General features: G+C 43.6%; 2 protein-coding genes across 2 annotated transcripts in view; both read right to left on the bottom strand.

Annotated features, from left to right (window-relative positions):
* The window catches only part of tmem117 (transmembrane protein 117), a 30,901-nt gene extending 26,845 nt beyond the window's left edge, over window positions 1-4,056 (bottom strand). Inside the window, exon 1 of the mRNA XM_076138816.1 lies at window positions 3,767-4,056. Within this exon, the coding sequence (XP_075994931.1) occupies window positions 3,767-4,046 (280 nt within the window). The 5' untranslated portion in view covers window positions 4,047-4,056. The remainder of the gene's footprint in view (window positions 1-3,766) is intronic.
* Window positions 4,057-10,421: 6,365 nt separating this feature from the next.
* Window positions 10,422-19,268, bottom strand: oaz2a (ornithine decarboxylase antizyme 2a). Its single transcript, XM_076137454.1, is given in 6 exon segments — window positions 10,422-12,367; window positions 12,512-12,597; window positions 13,321-13,493; window positions 14,099-14,179; window positions 14,181-14,247; window positions 19,022-19,268. Coding segments are annotated over 6 exon segments (558 nt in total). The 5' UTR covers window positions 19,042-19,268; the 3' UTR covers window positions 10,422-12,236.
* Window positions 19,269-21,208: the final 1,940 nt, after the last annotated feature.

Below are 21,208 nucleotides of genomic sequence, written 5' to 3'. Positions count from 1 at the left end.
GAGTGAAAAAAGAAAAAGAAATGAGAAGCACTTTTCCTTCCTCATAATGGAGACGGGCAGTGTCATTTGCAAAGAAGGTAGAGCTGTGATATAAAGCCGGGGGCCTGTGACACAGCTTCACTGCATGGAGATAAAGTATCCGGGGCCTTAATAGAACACGTATCCTGTTCACCCATTACAAATTAAACCTTTTCTGTTTTACTGCCTGACTGATCAATCCCATTTTATAATACATAAGGTAGTGAATATTACGTACTGAACAGATTTTGAAACAGTGTGGATTTCACATCTTTAAGCTGCCCTGTAGTCTTTTAGACACGGGAGTCTGATTTTATTACTCTGTAAGTTTGAATTTAAAGTGACACTCTCGCTCTCGTTTACATCTAAATAACCATATTGTAGCACTTCCACTATTTCAGGGGATCTTCTTCAGTGTCTATACGTGGCATACGTTTAATAAACAGATATTTAACACTTTATAGTCTTTGTATTATTTCATACCAGTAGATGAAGCAGGGACTTGTTCCTCCTCTCTCTCCTCATCCAGACTTTATTCAATTAATTAGATTGCCATCTTTAGTAATTTTCATTGTACATTTTCTTATCATGATTTATTTTCATCTCACGATTTAGACAATGGAATCACTTACCATGACCATGTCCTTATGGAACAACTATTACATCAACAGCACTAAGATTATGCACACCCACAAAAGAAGCTAAACAACTCTGTTATGCTATAATGACAACATGTTTGTATCTGACCAAGCATATTACTTCACAAAGAGCTCCTTTAAGAGGAGAATCTAAGGCCTTCAGAACACATCGTCGTTGTCTCCAGAATGCTTACAAAAATAAATGTCCACCTGAAATCACATCACAATCAACATCACACTGTAAAGCTGAGCTGTGTGGTTACACTGTTCAAGGTCTGCCACCTGCTATCTGGGTTTGCAGTGTTTGGTCTTCTGTGTCTGTGTGTGTGTGTGTGTGTGTGTGTGTGTGTGTGTGTGTGTGTGTGTGTGTGTGTGTGTGTGTGTGTGTGTGTGTGTGTGTGTGTGTGTGTGTGTGTTGATTTCTGGCCACCATCTGGCCCTCTAAAGAAATCTTCTGCCACTGAACACAAAGCATTATTCCTCAAAACTGCAGCAAGAAATTTGTTGGAAGAGACAAATAACTACAATCTACTGGAAAGTCCCACAGAGGAATGTGATTGATGTTTTAAATGGGGCCTTGATCTAATCCAAGGCAGAACACAAAGAACAATGGAATCAAATCGGTCAGCATACAAACCAGGCCAGTCAGCCTCTGCATGAGCAGAAGTCGCTGGCTGCCACCCCCTCCATTAGGGAGCACACAGCCTTGAGTGTCTAGATGGAACTGCGTAGGTCATTCCTTGGTGGCGTCTTAAACGACAGAATCTGTCAAAAGCTATTTCTCATCCTGAGCATTTTGTTTCCCTCTCCTCTGAACGATACACTATACCTCTGCCAATTCCACACAACAAGATTAAAAGACATAAAAGAGAAATAGAAAGATGTAATGACATAGTGTGTCTGAACTGAGTAAGTAGGTGGGTTGCATCACATATGTGGTGAGAGATGAGGTCTCTCGTGTCTGGTCTTAATTGTGCCGAGTTGCGTGTTGCCAGCATAGGAATGGTAGCCAAGTGAGCAGATGATTGAGGAAAGTGAGTTTGTGTATATGGAAAAGAGAAGAGGTTCAAGTACTGAACCTTGAGGTACCCCTGTGGCCATTTACACACATAACAGTTTTCAGACAGGAAGTTTAAGACTTGATAAAAGACTGCACGCTCTACTATTTTGGACAGAAGGGGAAGGAGCGAGACAGCCCTGTAATTCTCAACCAAGGTTGGGTTGAGTGCAGGTATTTGGAGCAGCGGGGTGATCCCAGCCTGCTTGTGGCAGGGAATCCCGCTGTTGTGAGAGAGGAGTTGATGATGTATGCCACTGCAGGGATTAGTGTGGGGGAAATTGCTTGTAGCAGCTTGCAGGGTGTGGGGTCCAGCGAACAGGTAGTGGGATGGGAGTAATTTAGAAGTCTTGATATGTCCTCAGAGGCGTGAGAGAGATCTGTTAGCTGAGGGGGTTGAACTGAGTTGGTCAGGCTCAGAGAACTGTTAACAGATGGCAGATACTTTAACAGTGAAGAAGGAGATTGAGATGTCGTTGTTACAAACAGAAGCCTGTGCAACCAAACTCTTTTTGCATTTGGTACACAAAGATCTCTGCAGAAACACCTGGTCTACATAGCGATTGCTGCAATAAAATACATGTTTGTGTTTCGTCCAGGTGCTGTTTGCACAGACAAAAAACACATTTTCTCCAGAATTGCTCTTGCTTGCCTGCACAGCACAGACTGAAGGGTGGGCAGGAGGCAGTGGATGGTGCTCTGCAGAGCTGTTATCACTATCACCAGGTTTATATAGTGCAGTAGGTTGGTCATATTGTTGTGGGCCTGTGTGGCAGATCTATAATAGATGATGGTTTTTACACTGAGCCTCGTTCCATATAACAGCTCTTATTCCCTGCCTGGCTTTTGATTACATAACTCCTTTACTGCAATGTTGCCTCTCCAACTCTCAACATGAAGCTCTTTCCCTCCATCTCTCCAGTCTTCTCTTACTGATCTCTTCATCTATCCAAAGTATAACACTCATCTGTGGACCTGATCATACACACTCATCGCCTCGTCTCTCCCACACATGCAACCACAGCACAAACCCTATGGGGAACAGTGTAAAGTGCAATAGTTGAAGCCGGCTGCAACAAACTACTACGCCTAATAATACTAAGAGTACCACAAAGACCTAATTTACAATTATCATCCATTATAATAAATGTTATAATGAGTTTTTCCATGTTTTCTGTAGGGAAACATAACTTAAGCAGCCCCCACATGGGGCACACACACCGAGGTTAAGAAACTGTGTCATACAGGCTAAATAAGGAAACGCTAAATTAAATGAAATGACTGCAACAAGAGAAGACACACCAGCTGGTAACATATGTTATATGATTCTCCCTCTGCCTGGTGTGCACACAGGGAAAGCACTTTCCATTTCCTCTCTTAGTGAATAGGGAAGATTCTGCACTTGTAGAAAGTATCGTGTCATCATGGAGTCTTGGCCTTGTGCTGCTGTTTATGCTGAGCGAGGAGGAACACTCCCCCTCTAATAGTAGTCATTAATGTTTCATTCCAAGGAATAAAACAAGGATGGTCATTAATACCCGACCCCGAGTGAGTTGTGAAGTGAGTAGGAGATGAAATGAAATGAATAGGAGTTATTCCAATCCACTTCATGGCTAAAACAAGTGAAGGGCTGGTGAGGTCGGAGTCGGCCTTGTGAGAGTGAGAGCCAGGTGAGGTAGAGCGAGGGAGAGGAAGGTGAGGTGAGAAAAATGGCAAACAAGTAAAACACATATTGAGACATATTAATTATTACTAGGTTTTGTGTGTGTGAAAGTCTTTCCTCGTCTGGATTGTGAGTGAACATTCACAGAATCATGGACAGCAGAGTGAACAAGTTAAAATTGTAAACAAGTTAAAACTCTCATACAGGCAGTGTTCCATGACTTTGTGATGTTTTGCTGTGAAATGTGTGAACCTGGAACGCAACAATCACAAGTGCAAGTTGTTTTCACTGATGTGCAACTGGAAACAAAGCCCCTCAAAGAAACATCGCCTCCCCTCAGCGGCGCCATTACTCTGCACATTCCATTGCAATGTTCTTTGCATGACTTACCAAAGAGCTGGCGGTGGAATATAAACTTCCCAGCAATCATGCCCACGATAATGGCCACTATCCAGCACACGACCTTCAGGACGTTCCATCCTCCGCCCGGGTACTTGTTGAATAGGAAGGAGAAGCAGTTACCTACAACCATGACATGAGCCTCCGTCTGACTGTGGGAAACGGGGTCCTCGGCAAAGATGAGGAAGTTAAAGAAGGTGACGAGATAGGCCACGATCAAACGTGACCATGGATGCTGGAAATAGTAGCGGAAACAGGCATCTATTTCCATCCTGCTGAGCGCCCGGCCACAGTACACCTTAGAGAGAAAGAGCTTCTTTTCAGACAGATTATATTACACCGGAAACAGCAAGGCAGATTAAACATTCATCAAACTGAGATTAGTGGTAGGAATATGGCCCAGACTGAGATTAAGCTCAATTCAGACAATTCAAACGGACCATGGCAACACAGCAGAGCACCAGCAGCATGAAAACACACACAAATGGTAAAAACTGTTGTGTATATTGAATTCATAAACTGATGAGTAGCTGGTTTTCCAAAGTGTCTTAAATTCTGTAGAGTCAGTAAACACACCACGGGTTAAGTGTCATACCTGGATTATGCAGTCTTGAAGCACTTAGCTAAGTGCTTTCTTATCCTCAGCCTCTCTTTGCTATCTGCTCTCCTCAAAATCGTGGCAGATTTACACTCTGGCTTTGGCGGAGAACTGCCTCCCAAATTCCCGACTGTCAGCCCTCTGCATTTTTCAACCCGAAGTGTTATTCACCCATGAACTCCCCCTTACCACTTCACTCTCCCTCTATGACTCATCTGACTTTGCAAACCAGTACGCTGACACCACTTCCTAAGATATCCCACAGTAATGATGCAAAGACCCCAGATATAGTCCTTCCATGTGGCTATTACATTTCACAGCTGTCTCCTTGTTTATGTCATCTTGTGTAATGGAAATCTTACAAGCAAAAAGGAAACGTATTGATCATTTAAGTCTCATCATAATCAATCCTGTATACATTAATAGGAGTGGTCAGTCAGTCTCTGGGCAGCTCCAGTCCGAGTCAGAGCACATTATATATAGGTATTTTGTGTGAGGAGACAGCCTGAGCACCCAGGATAAGGATCTGTGTGACCCTGTGTGTGATCTGAAAAAGTGCACACTTACAAACAATGACTCTATTATCATCTACAGCTGTAGAATGTATCTGGACGACCTTAAAAATACATTAAGCCAGAGACTGACCAATAAGAAAGACTTTTTGGTACAGGAACAACAACGGCCCTGTCAGTGTTGTGTCATATTCACACATTTCTGAATGGAGTTCCCTGAGTTTAAATTGACTACTACGTTGCATCGCACCCACTGAGCGCATTTCTACCACGCAGATACAGAGAGACAACATGGACTGGAATGATCCCATGACTCGTTATTGCCTGTGCTTTCCAATAAAACATGGGATGGTCGGATTTGATGAAAGTCCTACTTCAACGCGCTATTGTTCATGCCCAAAGCCCGCAGAACGCACCTGCTCCACGCCGTGTTTCCGCTCAGTCGACAACCAGGAGGAGAAGCCCCGCTCCTGCACGGCCCTGCTGCCACATCAAGCCGACAGCGGCGCTCTAATCGCCGCAAAAACGAGATGCGGAGGGATTATCCATGCGACCTGTTGTTGTTGGAGCACGACAGAGGCACCCCCAAATCCTCTGCCATTGTGCCTGACAGCCATGAACCGGGCGGTGCTTGGTCAGCGGCTCCCACCCCCGGGCGGTGCAGTTTGCGTAAAGCTGCTGCAGCTGAACAGATGATGGAGACAGCTGGATCCAGCAAGCTGGATGCAAGCATAGCATCGGGGCAATGTGGGACCAACACGTTGATGCTCCTGAGCGACGAGTCGGATTTGATGCAAAATACTACTTCCGCTTATTCCTTTCAAAGTAAAAATCCACAGCACCGCAGCTGGTTCATTTCATACATTAGTTTCCAAACTAAGGGTGTAATATATTTGTGACCACTGTGGCGCTGTTGGTGTGTTTACTTCAAGAGGTCAGGCACCTGCGATTCAAGCAAATGATCTTGAGTGAACTCAGCAGATTTTTTTCTTCTGCCATGAATTTAATTGAGTAACATTATTTTTTCGGGATGTATTCTCACTCAACAATCTCCGGGGCGTGAAGTAAAACTCGGGTTATAGTTGATGCGGTTAAAAAGATTTATTTGATTCGCCAACTTTGTACAAACCAAAACTCAGTGCGCTAAAACTCCACCTAGCATGTCTCTACTCGTGTCTCCAATAAATCAGTCCCCCCGGAAACAACAGCACGGGTGGAACTGAACACCTGGACGAATCAAACGAATCACTCACAATATATTCGAGTCTGCAACCAAATACCTCACGGCGATATTAAAACGAAAATAAATAATTTATTAGCTGAACATTTCAAAGACAAATCAGTGAGAAAACACTATTACTATAGATTCTACACAATAAATGGTGCGTGTTCATTGTTTTTCACCAGGGGCTGAAATCTCGTCTAAATTGCAGTTATATAGAGGCTGTGGAAATCTGCAGAAACGCCTGGTTTCTCCTGTATTTCTATGTTTTAATAATTAATGGAAATGGTTCATGCTGGTACTCTGAGGCCGTGCTGTGCCCACACTATTGAGGAAGTGGTTTTGTGCCTTTTTCAGGAGGAGTTTGAGATTACAAGGCTGAAAGGAGAAACACAATATTCTTCATCTGATTTGTCCCTGCACTTTAGGTAGATGGACCTTTTAGTCTTTCAGTTGAATTGTGCAGCATTTATTGTGTATTGCTGGATAAAATATGATTGTCTTTAAAATGAACGGAAAATCAGCTACTGTTACTCTACAACTACTTTTAGAACAGTCAGAAGTCCAAACATCAGATTCACCACTATCATATTTATGTTAGTTACAGCACCATGGTGGCAGATTTGGTCATAGTACCTGGTCCTATTGCAGTGCAGCTCAAATGTGTTCAGTGCTCTTGTGTTGACACTGATGTTAGTTACAAGCCATAACCACATGATGGCAGTATATGCGGTGAGGAGAAACGGCACAGACTTCAGCTGCGGAACTAAAACCCTCGACTCTCATTACAGAGGAAAAACAAAACAAAACTACTTAAGTAATATTACAGTGCATCCACGCGTGTGAAGCCCAATGTCTTTGGTAAAAGATATTCCACGACACTGTAGCTCAAACCAAGAACGTGTCTTTATTTACGGATTATGTGTAGGATTCGTCATACTTCAATTCTTCCACAGTATTCCCGTTTCATCGGAACGTCTCTGGCACCGTTCAGTCTCCAGCACACACAGTGGTCCTCGCATAGCATGGTAGCTAATTCGCAGTTAAAATATGCTGACTTCGCGAGAATATACTCATCTACACATGTACTCGTCTAGCAGGAACACATAATATAAGTAGGTTGTCTTTGATGGCAGCTTGGTTACGAAATACGAAGGAGGTCAAAAATGCGGTGTCATCATTACCTTCATACTTTTCCCGCCAATGAATTTACCTGACTGTTTATGCCGTAAAGCAGTATAATATAACGTTATACTGTTTTAACTGAAAACTCGTAAATAACCCAAAAACAGAGTAATCATTACAGAATTGTATTACTCGTACTGCTGAAATTAAAACAGATCCATTCAACATATCCATGTATATTTTCTTCACAACCAGGGAAAATACAGAGAACATAAGGCACCAAACGCGATAGTGGTCCTGATGCTATTCCATGTATGACCACTGAAGAGCGCAGTTGCTCTCCATTTCGTAAATAGGTCAGGCGCTTGTCCTGTGGTGGATATGCAAAGGACCTATCTCACTATAAACAGACGCGCTCTGTGCTGCACATGAGCTGACTCCTGGGGCAGCTAATTGTTTGGGTCTAAATTCATCCATTCTCATTGATCATAGGTTGGATGCTGCTGTCCAAGGCTCTGCATGCATCTCCTGAGAGGAAACCTACTGGGCCAGATGCATGTTTTTATCCCCATGAAAATACTTTATGCAGGTTTATAATGTGGGATTAGAGCTTCATATAGTTTATGTGTAGTGTCAATCCATTCCAGGAACGAGCAGATGGTCATTATATAGCTTACATGAATTGTGTAACACGTACATTTCACTGTTATGAAATACTGTATATGATTGCAGAGTGTTAATCCTTGTTTAAGAGGAGATCATCTCCCACTGTTCAAGTTCAAGGTAAACTTTATTATCCTCTAGGGGCAATTTGCTTTACAGCCAGCAGAGAATTAAAACAAATAGTTAACACACACATGACTTACAGTATCAAAGGGCAGAGGGGACCAAAGTTACGAGACGCTGGAGTGAGAGGTCATTCACCTCTACTGCTGCAATTTTGCCACACCTCCTCACGATGTGTGATATATCTGTGTGATATACTGACTACTCCTGTGAGGTGCTCCAATAGGAAGATAGAGAGAATAGAAGGAATAAGACTTGGTGGCCCATGAAAGATAGACATGCCTGCAGTAAACAGAAAGTGGAGCCTTATCTTAATATCGTAAGCTCAGAATCAAACAAGTAGGAAGGCGAGAATGAAAGCAATTTAGTTTCATTTCAGAGAATGAGTCAAACCATACAAGCTGCATTTTGGACCAGCAGGAGGCAGATAATAGACCTCTGGCTGAGGCCTGAATCAAGCGAATTGCAATAATCCAACATGGCGGAAATGAAAGCAGAAGTGAAAGTATTTAATTGTGGCACTATACTGAAGCTCTAAGCAGGAAGAAACTATTGCCACATAGTTTTTAGTGCATCAAATATTACTCAGGAATATCTATCAGATTCTGTTATATCGCTCAAATACTTGATGTCAGGAGCACTGGAAATTATTTTTATTATTATTTATTTTATTTTCTGTTGTTGTTCTTGTGTGGCACTGTAATGTTAATAGAGAAGAAACACAAATATAAATACTTAAAATCAATGCCTGTAGTCCTCTGTTGTGCTCCACAACGACCCATCTTCTGATGCATCACTGATACATACAGTATCTATTATGCAAGAAATGCTTGATGTCAGTGAGCTCAGAGGTGGCAGATGGTTATAAAAGTGAAGTTAATAGCGGCGTCCCTTGAAAGTCCCTTTGGAGAGGATTATCCACTGTATGTCTGGTTTTATCTTCGCCAGCCGACTGCTGGGAGAGGAGCGCCCAGGTGGCTCTGAGAAATACTTTGCAATTCTGCTGCTGATCAGATAAACGGTGACCAATGTCAATCTGAGGTAAATTTATGTAAAGTCACCAGGAGATTAAGGCCAAGAGCGGACTATCTTCATCATGTCATGGTTTGGTGAGGGATTAACAGCACAGATTGAATGCATGACTTTAGAGTTTTCATGCACTGCTGTAACACAATGCTACTCAGTGGAGAAAGAGCAAACACTTGTGTGAGACCCCCAAGCAGCAGGGGGGGCGAGGGGTTAGAATTTGGAGCAGTGTCCCTGTCGGTCCACACTACAAACTGACTTCACTTACGTGCCTGATGTGTACATTCATGTTGTGTACTGTCCATACATGTAGAGGCTTGTTTACTTTAGCTTTTGAAGTTCTGCTTTTGTGTGTGTTGAACTCAACATCGTTAACAGCTGACATCTCTCAGAAAAAAACATTAGCAGAGAGGTTCTGTACCGTCATATCAAGTCATGCACTGAATTTGTATTTGTATTTTTCTTTTCAAGAGGGAACAAAGCATTGAAGTCACATATGCATTAGTTATATAATACATTACCCCTGCACAAGCATATATATATTTTATCCAACCAGATTTGAATCCTTATATAACTGGTTATATAATGCCTGATCTTGTTTTATACATATTTATGTAAATCTTAAATTCTTGGATCTGCCCCTGGATCCAGATCTTCTGCTTCTGTTATTTCTCGACCTTCCACAAAGTTTCATCAAAATGGGTTCCTAACTTTTTGAGTAATCATGCAATCAAACAAAGGCAGACGAAAACAACCTCCTTGGCACAACCTGCCAATGCTATTAGGGAGGCTGACATAGCACAGTTAGATCTGTCTCGGCCCAGGTACTGAAAATAGATCTCTAGATCAACTGGCTTGGGATGGTTCAGTCCTGGCAAAAAGCCAGCGTTGAGCTGTAATGAGCCGTGAGCCGAGCTGGTGGGAGATTAGCAGCTGAGTCAGCAACAGAGGTCAGCAGAAACAGAGCTTCCCACAACTAGTCCCATGAAAAAATAGTTACTTTCATGTCCTCACATCAACCTCGTCTTTTCAGCTCTGCTTCACCCTTTCTTATTTTGTAGTCTTTATAGGGCTACAATGGTGCCATTTATATTTTGCTACTGTGCCCTGTATTCTGCCTGTATAATTCTGTTTATTTTAAGGCCCCCGGTTGGATTTCACTTTCATTTCCTTGTCTCACATCCTGTACTGTTCACAACACACACACACACACACACGTACTGTACACACACATTAACTGGGCCGTGGCTGCTTGTAAAAACAGGCAAAAGGCATAGTGTGAGCAGCAAATTAAGCCACAGAGCAAGAAACATGTAAAACATTGTACTCACATGAGACAAACCCTGAAATCTAGAAATAAATAAGTAGAACTCCACATAGATAACAACTTATTTATTTTTTTACCCCCCCAAAGACAAAAATGTATACAAGTATACAAGTGTGGATTGTCATTGAAAGGATGCCAGCTCATCACTGAAAACAAATCTCCCTACACCATCACAATAAACAATAGAGAAATGTACATAAAAATATACCTCTGAGTCAGTTTATATATTGACATTTTAACAGCTTAGCCAGGGCTCAATCAGTAGCAATGAAGACTCATATGATATAAACACATGCAGAAGATGAAGCCCTCCTCCAGCCCCCCAAAACACAAGGACAGACTACCATGTTTGTTTTGAAGTGTTCAGCTTACAGTTTGGCCGGCATGGGGAATGTAAGGTTAATATTGCTTTATATACCATACTAGTTTATGTTGCTCTGGATGACTTGGATTGACAGCACATTACAGATTCTTTGGCGTTTTGTTCATAGTATTAAAAGCTGCAAAACTAGAAAATCTGGGAAGGTGCCAGGCACAACAATGCAGGATCTCCCACCTGCAGTGTTCTGCTAATTGCATATAGAATATCAAAAACCTGAAGTGCTCTCGTTTGACTCTCCTAACGGCCTCCTTTCCTCTCATAGCACAGTCTGTCTGCATGGGATGCATGTGAAAAATAACACATTCCATAGTAAGACTCAAAGAATAAAATAACATTGCACTCTCTCCTTCAGGCACAAAAAGCCCCATTTTAAATCAAACGTTCAACTGGTAGAGGATAATTTGCCTGTAAAAGCCTGAATCTGAAACCGACATCTTAACCAACCACTATTAGCTAAATGACGGTGAAAAAACAAACAAACTCGGTTCTGTGTGTGAATTGCAAAGTGGAATGGCAAAACAGGGAAGCTGTGGCTCTCCCTCGTACTGTCGCCATGACGGGCTGGTTGCTGGTGGTTTGAGGAAGGAGAGAAGGTGTCGCCCTCAGAGAGCTGCCAGCGTCCCTGTTGCTACATTCAGCACAAAAACTGCATCTTTGCTTTGACACTTGTGGAAAAGACAGAAGGGGTGATTCCACATTTACGGCTAGGCTGTTTTTGGGCGAATAGACAAAAAGTTGTGGTGAAGAGCCCACAGTGATGGACATGCGCTGGAATGATGGCTTGACATAATTCAACAAGATGCAGAAAGGAAGAGGTTCCCCTTTCTTAGACGCTCTCCAACGTCAGCTGAAGAGCGTCGCCCAAATTGAAGAGCTGTCACCCGAGAGCAAGAAGACATATTTGGTGACCGTAACATATTTACAATCATTAGAATAGGATGGGAACAATTCCATCATTCTACCCCAGAACACAACTAACCCCATCAACAAAGCTTGCATGGCATAAAACAGACATTAACTCTTTTCAAACAGGTAGAAGGTGTAAGAGGACAGATATGGTGAATTGTCACTGGTAAAACAACTTAGCCTGAATGTCAAACTGCAGTGCAAATGTGGCCAAGACAGGAGCCGACAAGCGGGGGGGATAAAAGTCCATATGCCACAAAACATATGATGACTAAATTCAAGGTACACCCGTCCCTGTTCTCCAATCTGTCTTTAATCTAAGGAAAGGGAAAGGGGAGGGCGGGTGGGTCGTCATCATATGGAAGTCCTACAATTCCCAAACCCCCGTCTTTAATAACAAGTCTACCAAAAAGTGTGACAGAGAAGGGAAAGGGGAGGGGAGACGTTGTTGAAGCGGGAGTTGAGGCAGTTTTGTTTGCCTGAGAAAAGAAAGCGAGTAGAAAAGTGTTTCTGATGGGCGAGGGAGGGTCGGGAGGGTCGGGCGGGCGGGCGGGCGGCGTCGGGATGTGGTGACAGTTCACTCCTCGTCTGAGCTGCTGTTGTCCAGAGAGTAAACCATGAAGGCCAGGTCGGGCCGGTCTGGTACCATGGGGTTGCCTGGCTTCACGATCTCAAAGCCGATGTAGTGGAACGTCTTGATGATGGTGACTGATGGAGGAAACGGCAAAGCAGAGACTCGGGATCAGACAAGATACCGTGCAAACCTCAGTCTAACATTAATGTGATGCTTCCAGTGTATTTATAGATCATTCTTCCATTACTCTAAAAAGGTATACAATGATATAGACTTACGTCGATCCTCTCTGTTCTTATCAAAGCACAGGAACACATAGTTAACTTTGAGCTTCTCCTCTGCAAACTCGAGCAGTGCGGTGAGCCTGGTGATGACATGGAGGGAGAGAGAGAGAGAGAGAGAGAGAGAGAGAGAGAGAGAGAGAGAGAGAGAGAGAGAGAGAGAGAGAGAGAGAGAGAGAGAGAGAGAGAGAGAGAGAGAGAGAGAGAGAGAGAGAGAGAGAGAGAGAGAGAGAGAGAGAGAGAGAGAGAGAGAGAGAGAGAGAGAGAGAGAGAGAGAGAGAGAGAGAGAGAGAGAGAGGAGAGAGAGAGAGAGAGAGAGAGAGAGAGAGAGTCTATGAATGTGGATGATGATGATGACGAATATTCTTCTGCCTTTACATAAGGCCTGCAACTTTACATAATGATGCCGTGGGAGCTGCAAAGCCGTCTGCCCATCATGCTGGCTCTGTGCCCGCAGCAGCCAAGGTTACTCTGTCCTGGCATCAATTACAGCATAACACCAAAGCAAGGCAATGGAAACAGAAACTCATTAGCCGCCTGTTTAATTCATGGCACGCTCATAGCCTTCACTGAGCTTAACAGCCTCTCACATACAAATTAGACCTAGGGCTTGGGTTTTGAAAAAGCGTGTTTAAAGCTACCAAATTGTATCTACGAGGGCAATTAGATCAAACACTGCGCCGGGTGTATCTGATCGTTACAATAAATGGATTTCTTGAGTGATGTAATCATCGGGATGCAACAGGCAGATATTCCAACTCCGGTGTGTTTCATGAGGTCAGATTGTACCGACTACACACGCTTACCCTTCTTTGCTCCCCTCCATTAGCGATCCTGCAGGGATCTCCAGGAAGAGTCTGTCTGCAGAAAGGGCCGTATCCCAGAAGGCAGAGCGGCGCTCACTCAGCTGGTAGTGGAAGCGGAGAAGAGAGGGGCTTCCACTCACCGGAGCAGTTTGTGTCACTGTTAACTTGTCATCCTGAACACACACACACACACACACACACACACACACACACACACACACACACACACACACACACACACACACACACACACACACACACACACACACACACACACACACACAGAGGGGAGAACAGAATGCTAGGTTAGAGCCGTTTATCAGTGCCATTGCTTAGGTGAGAAAATGTTCTTTAACAGTTTTCACATTTTCAAGGTTTCATTTTGAATGAACGGGACAAGGATCACTTTTATTATCGTCTATTGCATTCAATTCAATGTTCCAGTGGCCAAATTGTGAGCCACTCTAGCCAAATGTGATTAACCAGTAACATTAAGAAGGATGGCAGTTATGACTGATCCTAAAACCCTAATCCTCTGGCACAGTCTGTCTCCTGTCTAGTGCACAAATAGACAGACGGACGTAATACCAAACCAGAGAAAAAGGCAGAACTGTTTTTTTGTTTTTTTTACCAAATGTTCTGCCAGGTCTTCATTTCTTGTTTGTTTTCATTACCTTGTCATCTAAAATGTAAATATGTCATGGTGAACCCGTCCAAGCAGGAACAAAAGCTTAACATAAGGGTGTGTGTGTGCGTGTGTGCATGAAAGCACTCTCACCTTGTGTAGTAGCACGCTGAGAGAACGATCCCTGACCGTCCCTCGCCCACCCGGGATCTTCACATGTGGGTGAGGGGCATCAGGAGCACCACAGAGGCCCTGGAGGCTGAGGGATGGAGCTGGGTAGCTTGGACCCCCCTAACCAAGAACTGGAGGGAGACAGGAAGAACAGGAGGAGGTAAACACTTCGATCTCCAGTATATCTTAGGTCTCACAGTCAAAATACTGTACATCCGCTACTATTTCTTCAGTCGTCCTCCCACATATGAACACCTCCTGCAGTCAGGGTAAGGGTTGTGGGTTTTGTGGGCCTGGTTTAGACTGATTTTGGTCTAAACTCACTCCTACATGGGGACACACCAGTGCAGAGGCTTAACTGTGGCCAGAGGCAATACATTTACCTGTCCAATCAATGCTCTTGCTAAATCTGGTAATAGGATTCCTGGGGACATAAAAGCTAAGATCCTGTGTTGCCGGTCTACAGGGACACGCAAAGTTATATTAGGCTTCACACAATTACACAGCGCAGTGACCAGAACACTTGAAGCAGCGAGTAAACAAAGTCTTCTGCTGAACAGAGGCACGTTGTCCATCATAGACATAAACCTCTCAGCCTGCTGCCTGCCTCACTCACACAACCTCTGGAAATGAGTGAGCGGTTCCTTGACCAATGCAGATGAAACCGGCGTCCAAAGAGTCCCTGGTGGGTAGGGTAGGTCATGTAGTGGAAGGAATGCATCATAAACAAGCACATGATCTGTAAACACTTCTGCAAATAGCACGCAGGGTTATGGGAACACTGCCCCAGCGGTTTAAGTTACAGTCAAGACAGACATAGTGATAGCTGGTCACCACAGCAGGACAGACTAATGAGAAAAACCAATGGACGTGAGGGTCTTTCATTCCGGGGCTTTTTCCTGTGCGGGTGAGGTTAGATGCAGCACAGTTTAGCTTCAGACTCTGCATTCTCGTCCGTGTCAGTTTCCCTCCATCTCGACTGAAATCTGAACCTTCACCCCGTCTCCTGTTCGACATCAGGCAGACCAAACCTGTTCAGCTATGATTGTTATCTCTCGTTGTCTACGTTTACCTGCAAAATTGGTGCGAGGGAGGAGCTGTGCTATTGTTGGCCCGACAACCCGACAGGTAACCCGGACAACCTAATCTGCATAGTTTCGAGCCAAGAGCGCAAGCGATGGAAAACAAGCTCATTATGCCTGGCCTCTGCAGCTGCTGCATACAATGCTTCCCCATCACAGACTACACACACTGCTCCTCTCATACATGTCCTCATCCTTCATTAAGGCTGAGACACTGTATGACCTCATACATTACAGGGTCTGGAACGCGCAACATCGGGTCCCTATAACTAGAGCTCACGTGTTGCAAACATGCAGGAGAGAGGAATCTGCTGAATAGGTGGATCTGAATAAAAAGATGCAGTCATGACACACAGAATGCAACTTTCCCTGCCAGTATGACGCCAGAATCGACTGTGACCTCAGAGATGGTCCGGTTGGGAAGTCATGAAGACGAGCATCGTGGCATTTAACAATCCGAGCAGCCACGCCTGTCTCTTCATTTAATCCCCAGTAACAAAAGAGAAAGGGAAAAGCAGACAGGATGTTTGCCGAAATGCCAAGACCGGCCTCTCTTTTTCCATCTTCACTCTCAGAGACGTGAGTGAGAGATCGTCTGTCCTTGATGTAAATGCCAGCTTGTTTTGAAAGGTTACACTCTAGCTGTATGACATTTCAGCCACACTCCATCAGAGCCACCCCCCCGTCCCCCGTCCCTCTGGATTCGAGCCCCTGCTACCAAATATGTCACAGTGCCAACCTTAAACCATAATATAGGTCAGGGGTTTAAATGAGGTCACCTGGAGTGGCAATGTGCATCAGTGTGAACACAAACCCACTCACACACTCCAACTGTATTAACCTGCTGCTGACACATTAATCATCAGTGTGTTACACTAAAACACAAAGATGTGAAGTGCGTCACTGTTCATGTGACTCTACCAGGGGAGGTTGAGGCATGTGTGTGTGTGTGTGTGTGTGTGTGTGTGACTGACGCAAGAAGAGTGAGATTAACATGCCAACTGCTCATTCGCTCTTCCTGAGTCAGGTGAATTGTTTCAGAGGATGACCAAGCCAGGACACCGGCTTGTTGACTGACTGTGGCACCGCCTGGCAGACATCCAAGAAAACGCAGCATAACCAAAACAGGAAGTGCTGCGCTAGGGCTTTTGAGCGGATCACACCACAACAACCTTCAACGAAAATTACAAGTTAGGTTACGCCAACAGTGACTTGTAATGTTGACATGTATTAGGCTCCTTAAAACAATTGTGATGAAAAGACTTTCCGTTGTAGACATAAACACCAAATTGCTGTAGGGAAGCAAGTAAACAGGGGAGCAGGGATGTGTGTGTGTGTGCTCAGATGTCCTCCCACCCCTGAGAGACAGAACCAGGAAGACTTGCACGTGCTCTGAGAGTGTATCTGTGTCCCCGCTCTGACCCCTGGACCCAAACAGGGGCCAAGGAAGGCCGACCACAATAACTAAACCAGTGATATGGGCAGAGGTTAGGAAACAGATTCAGATTCACAATGTTTAGAGTATTATTCTTCACCGAGGCGCTAATCTGGATTAAGATTTCATATTTCAAGCCTGTGAGTCAACATATACAGAGTTCATGAAAACGTTTACGACAGGAAATGCATCATGGGCTCTTTGTCAGTGCCCAATACTGATGTCATTTGCACCATTGCATCATATCTTTGCTGGCTGTAATTAGTTGTTGTTGTTTGTTTGTTTTCTGTTTGCCTTATTTCACATGTACAGTACATATCTTCATTGTTTTTGTTCTCTTTTTCTTTTTTTGTGTCTTGTTTTCTTATTTTATTCCCCTCTGTATGTAAACAATAAATAAAATAGTCCCTGATGCCTTCTTTAATAAAACCTCAAGATAACAGAATATTCTATTTAACCTTACATTCTATATTATGCTCACTTATGGGCAGAATATAGGACATCCAAACTAAAGGATGGGCTTCTAACAACAGACCAAAAGTATAATTGTACAACTTAACAGCACTGTATCTGAGCCAAAGTGTCAGCTGTCACAGTAAACAACCCCATTTTACGTCATCAAATAACAGAGTCACTGGTGTGTCTCGCACAACTGTGTGTGGTGTCATTTCTGCCTGGGGCTGGGCTGCAAACCGGCCACATTTTGGCAGGTGACACATTGTGTGTGTGCACTGTGCAGCCCTGCTTAATCACAAACACTGAAAACAAAAGAACATTCAGGGCCTGTTTGCAGCTCCTGTGTGTGTGTGGGTGTGTGGCGTCTGCTCTGCCTCACCTGCAGTCAAATGATCAGTTATTATTTTGAGTGCATTTTGGGCAAAGGACCTAGAACCTCGTCATTCAGTCAGGTAGGTCAGAATAGATAACAGCCAAATGCTCCCACACTCACACACACACACACACACATATGCACAAGTACACCCACAGATTCCATTGATGTCTGAGAGGGGAGGGAGGTTATGTAACCAACCCTGGTGTGTGCCAGTTGACAGGACAACAAGCTGAGCATCAATGCTGTGTCTCTCTCTCTCTCCCTCCCTCTCTCTCTCTATCCCCCTCTTTCTCTCTCAACACACACAAACACAGTTGCTCACTACGCATGTCAGATGACAAACCCACAGAGAGGAAGCACAAGGCCAACATTATGTTCACACACAGGCAGCCTGCAATTTAGAGCACAACCCTAATCCCCAATTATTTAATAATGAGTGTCCGACTATCACAGCAGTTATTATATCAATGTTGTTATTATCATCATCATTATCATCATTATCATCATTATTAACAACACAGGGCTCCAGCTAATAGCAGGGTTCCTTACTGATGAATCCATGGACTACTTTAGACTATAAAATGTGCAAACATGGAGACAAATGTCTTTCTAAAGTTCTGATTGTAGATCTTTTCAATGAGCAGCAGATGTTACCTTTTTACTTGCCAAGTGACAAAGTTATTCAAATTGAATCACTACTCGGTCCCTGCAGCCTCATTAAACAGCCACAGACCCTTTATTAAAAGAATAGGAACGTTGCTTTATTAGGAATAAGCTCTAATGCAAAACACAAGTGAGCAGAATGGGATGTTGCCACCCCGCTGACAGCAGCCTGTGGTGTGGAGAGGATTTAGGAGAGGATTCCTCCAGCAGCAATAACACTGTAAACATGGACTCCGTGAGCTTCTCCTGCTGTTATTGTTCTGCTCTTTTCGTGCACTGCGTTTGTGCTTTAATGTAACACACGAATTCACTTCTTTTACTTATAAAATGTGAGTAGAGATGAATGTAGAATGAGTAGAAAACTCATTCAAGTACAGTATGTTTGTTACATGATAATGAAGGTAAACATAACCTGTGTTATAACGCGCATCAGTTTGCATCGTGCACCTTATATGCAGAAATTACATTACATTACGATCATTTTGGCTGACGCTTTTATCCAAAGCGACTTACATTACATTTACCAGCCTTCGCAGAGGAGGGAGCAATTGAGGGTTCGGTGCCTTGCTCAGGGGCACCTCGGCAGGGGCTCGAACCGGCAACCCTCCGGTTCCCAAGCGGAAGCTCTACCCACTGAGCCACTGCCGCCGAAATGTAAAGAACATTGTGTAAAGGAAAATGTAAAGGAATAGTAACCTGCTGTGCACTGTTGAGATCTGTTTTCTGTGTGTATGCGTCATTATCACATGCGTCACTGTCATTTGTACAAATTGTTTACACAAAAAGTTGAACTCGTTACAAGAGCGACAGATATCAAACAAAGTAAAGTAGGTTAAGTGTCCTTAAGTTGAAGGCTGTTGTTGTACATGGAGGAGGCGACACTGACATCTTACCTTTCTTCGGTGTTCAGCATGATAAGTGTAGCGCAACCAGGAAGCTTCACGTCGTTTCTCACAACCAAATACAAACACGGTTCGCAGAAAGTTCACAGGAGAATTTTACATCCGAAAAATTGACGCTTTACTCTGTAAAAGTCGGTATTCGGCTACTTTAGTGGAATTATGTGTCGTGCATCCCGCAGATGAGGATAGAATGATCGCTTTTGGCAGGGATGCGACGAGGAGGGCTATTTATAAGTGCATGCAGCGAGGCATTATGGGTAATTTGAGGACGCGAGAGAGTTTTTCAAGTTTATCAAAAAGTAAATAAAACCTTAGCAGTTAAAAACCGAAACACAGACAGCATTCCCGTGTTAATTAACCTTCACAAGTAATCACAATTTTATTTATTTTAATCCCTTTTTTCATTTTAAATTAGTGAGCTTGTTGCAGCCACTGGGACATTCTGACTCTCTATTCAAACTAGATAACTGGAGAATATGATCTATCAATATTGTCTTATCTGAAGCAAAGAATGTGACGCATAATCCTCTGCATCCTGTGGACATGCATTGATAAAGCCAGTCATGGGCATGTTTACAGGATAAAAGGGCAACAGCAGGGAGGAACTTAAAATTAACTTACATTTTAATAATACATGTCTTAATATTTGAGCCCCTTTTCTCCCTCTAGGCCCCTAGACTGTGGCTGACTCTGACCTCTGACCTCAAATGATAAAATCTGTGTGTGTAGGGACCCTGTGTGGTCGTGTGCCGTTTAATCTGAACACACAGTAGACCCAATTATGTAAAGAGAAATGGAAAAGAGCCCCTGTGTAAAAAAGATTATCAGATTAGTAAGAAGATAGCAACCCTGGATACTTGATCCCGGCACATCGCAGCATTACTGTTGGCAGCCCAGCTTGCTTTGGCTAAGAAGGGGATTGATTGTGGGGGTCACTTTAACCTGCTGGACGGAAACACACCATCGTGATGAAACAGTGTGTCACCAGAGTCTTATATGTAAGTGATAGTGACAGTGTGCGATCAAGAACAACATCAGAAGCTTTGGCTGCAGAATAAGGCCCAGTTTGTGCTGTATGTGACCTTTCAGTCACAAACACTGATGTGCTGTTGCTGTTTCATTGTGACTTAAAGTTATGCACAGTGTGACTTTTTAATTAGGATTAGGATTTCTTGTATTAATAAAATAGAAGTAGTGGACTAGTGAACACCTCTTCATCATAAACAGGTCAGGGCCGTCAAATCACATAGCCTGCCTCTGAGGTTGTTGTTTGCACACATTAGACAAAAGAACAAGGTGGAATCTGAGCCAGGTTTGAATCTCAGATGTGCACTAAGCATCTTAGTTTCCAGGACAAACTGTCTTTTAGTTGCACTTAATGAACTCCAGCGCAACGTCACTGACTCGCACATGAGTCTGGCTGAAAAACAAAACATGTCTCAAGTTTCAGCTTGTCGCCTCAGTGCTGTCGGAGAGAGGGACACTCCTGACCTGCTGTTGCACATTGTCCTCACACCGAGGACAAAGGCAGCTCATGTGAACTGCACTGGACACTCTATACCTTCTTTTAGGATGAAATATTCAGAGGCACTCAGCAGGGAATGAGACTGGAAAAGTGCAGCAAAAGGGGCATCCTCCTGTTGTCAGATATTGAATTTGGCAACAGGCCTGATCGGGATCAGCTATCAGGGCTGGGCTATCCATCCCCGAGGACAGACTAAGACAGAAGGTGAATTGTTTTATATCCAAATATGATCATGTGTCTCACACCCTCATTCCCCTAAAGTACCTCAGTAAACCCCAGTTTATAGGCCTTAGCTGTATTCTCCTCTGGGATCAATAAAAGTGTTTCTTTCTCTCTTGTTTCTTCTCCTGGAAAGGAGATGTGACTATGGTCTGAAAAAAGTAGATCCTTCCTTTCTTGCAATGTTTACCACCCAGATTTCTCCAAACAACTCAGATTTCTCTCACCTTCCATTGTGGCTGCAGCTCATTATGTTGCAGTTGTCTCAAACTCACAGCTACCTGAATGAACGCACACGCCTGTGGATCAGAAATTGGATCAGATTCAGGAAAACACCTTACTCCACCTGAAAAATAAAGCGATCATATTTCCAATTATGTGTTTTGTGTTTGTGTGTGTGTATTATGTTCACACTACACTGTAAACATCAGAAA

The sequence above is a fragment of the Genypterus blacodes genome, unplaced genomic scaffold, assembly GCF_046128005.1.
Source record: "Genypterus blacodes isolate CSIRO-AG114 ecotype Tasmania unplaced genomic scaffold, CSIRO-AGI_Gbla_v1 ptg000015l_1, whole genome shotgun sequence".
In the NCBI taxonomy this organism is placed as follows: domain Eukaryota; kingdom Metazoa; phylum Chordata; class Actinopteri; order Ophidiiformes; family Ophidiidae; genus Genypterus; species Genypterus blacodes.
This window is presented reverse-complemented; position numbering and strand designations above follow the sequence as displayed.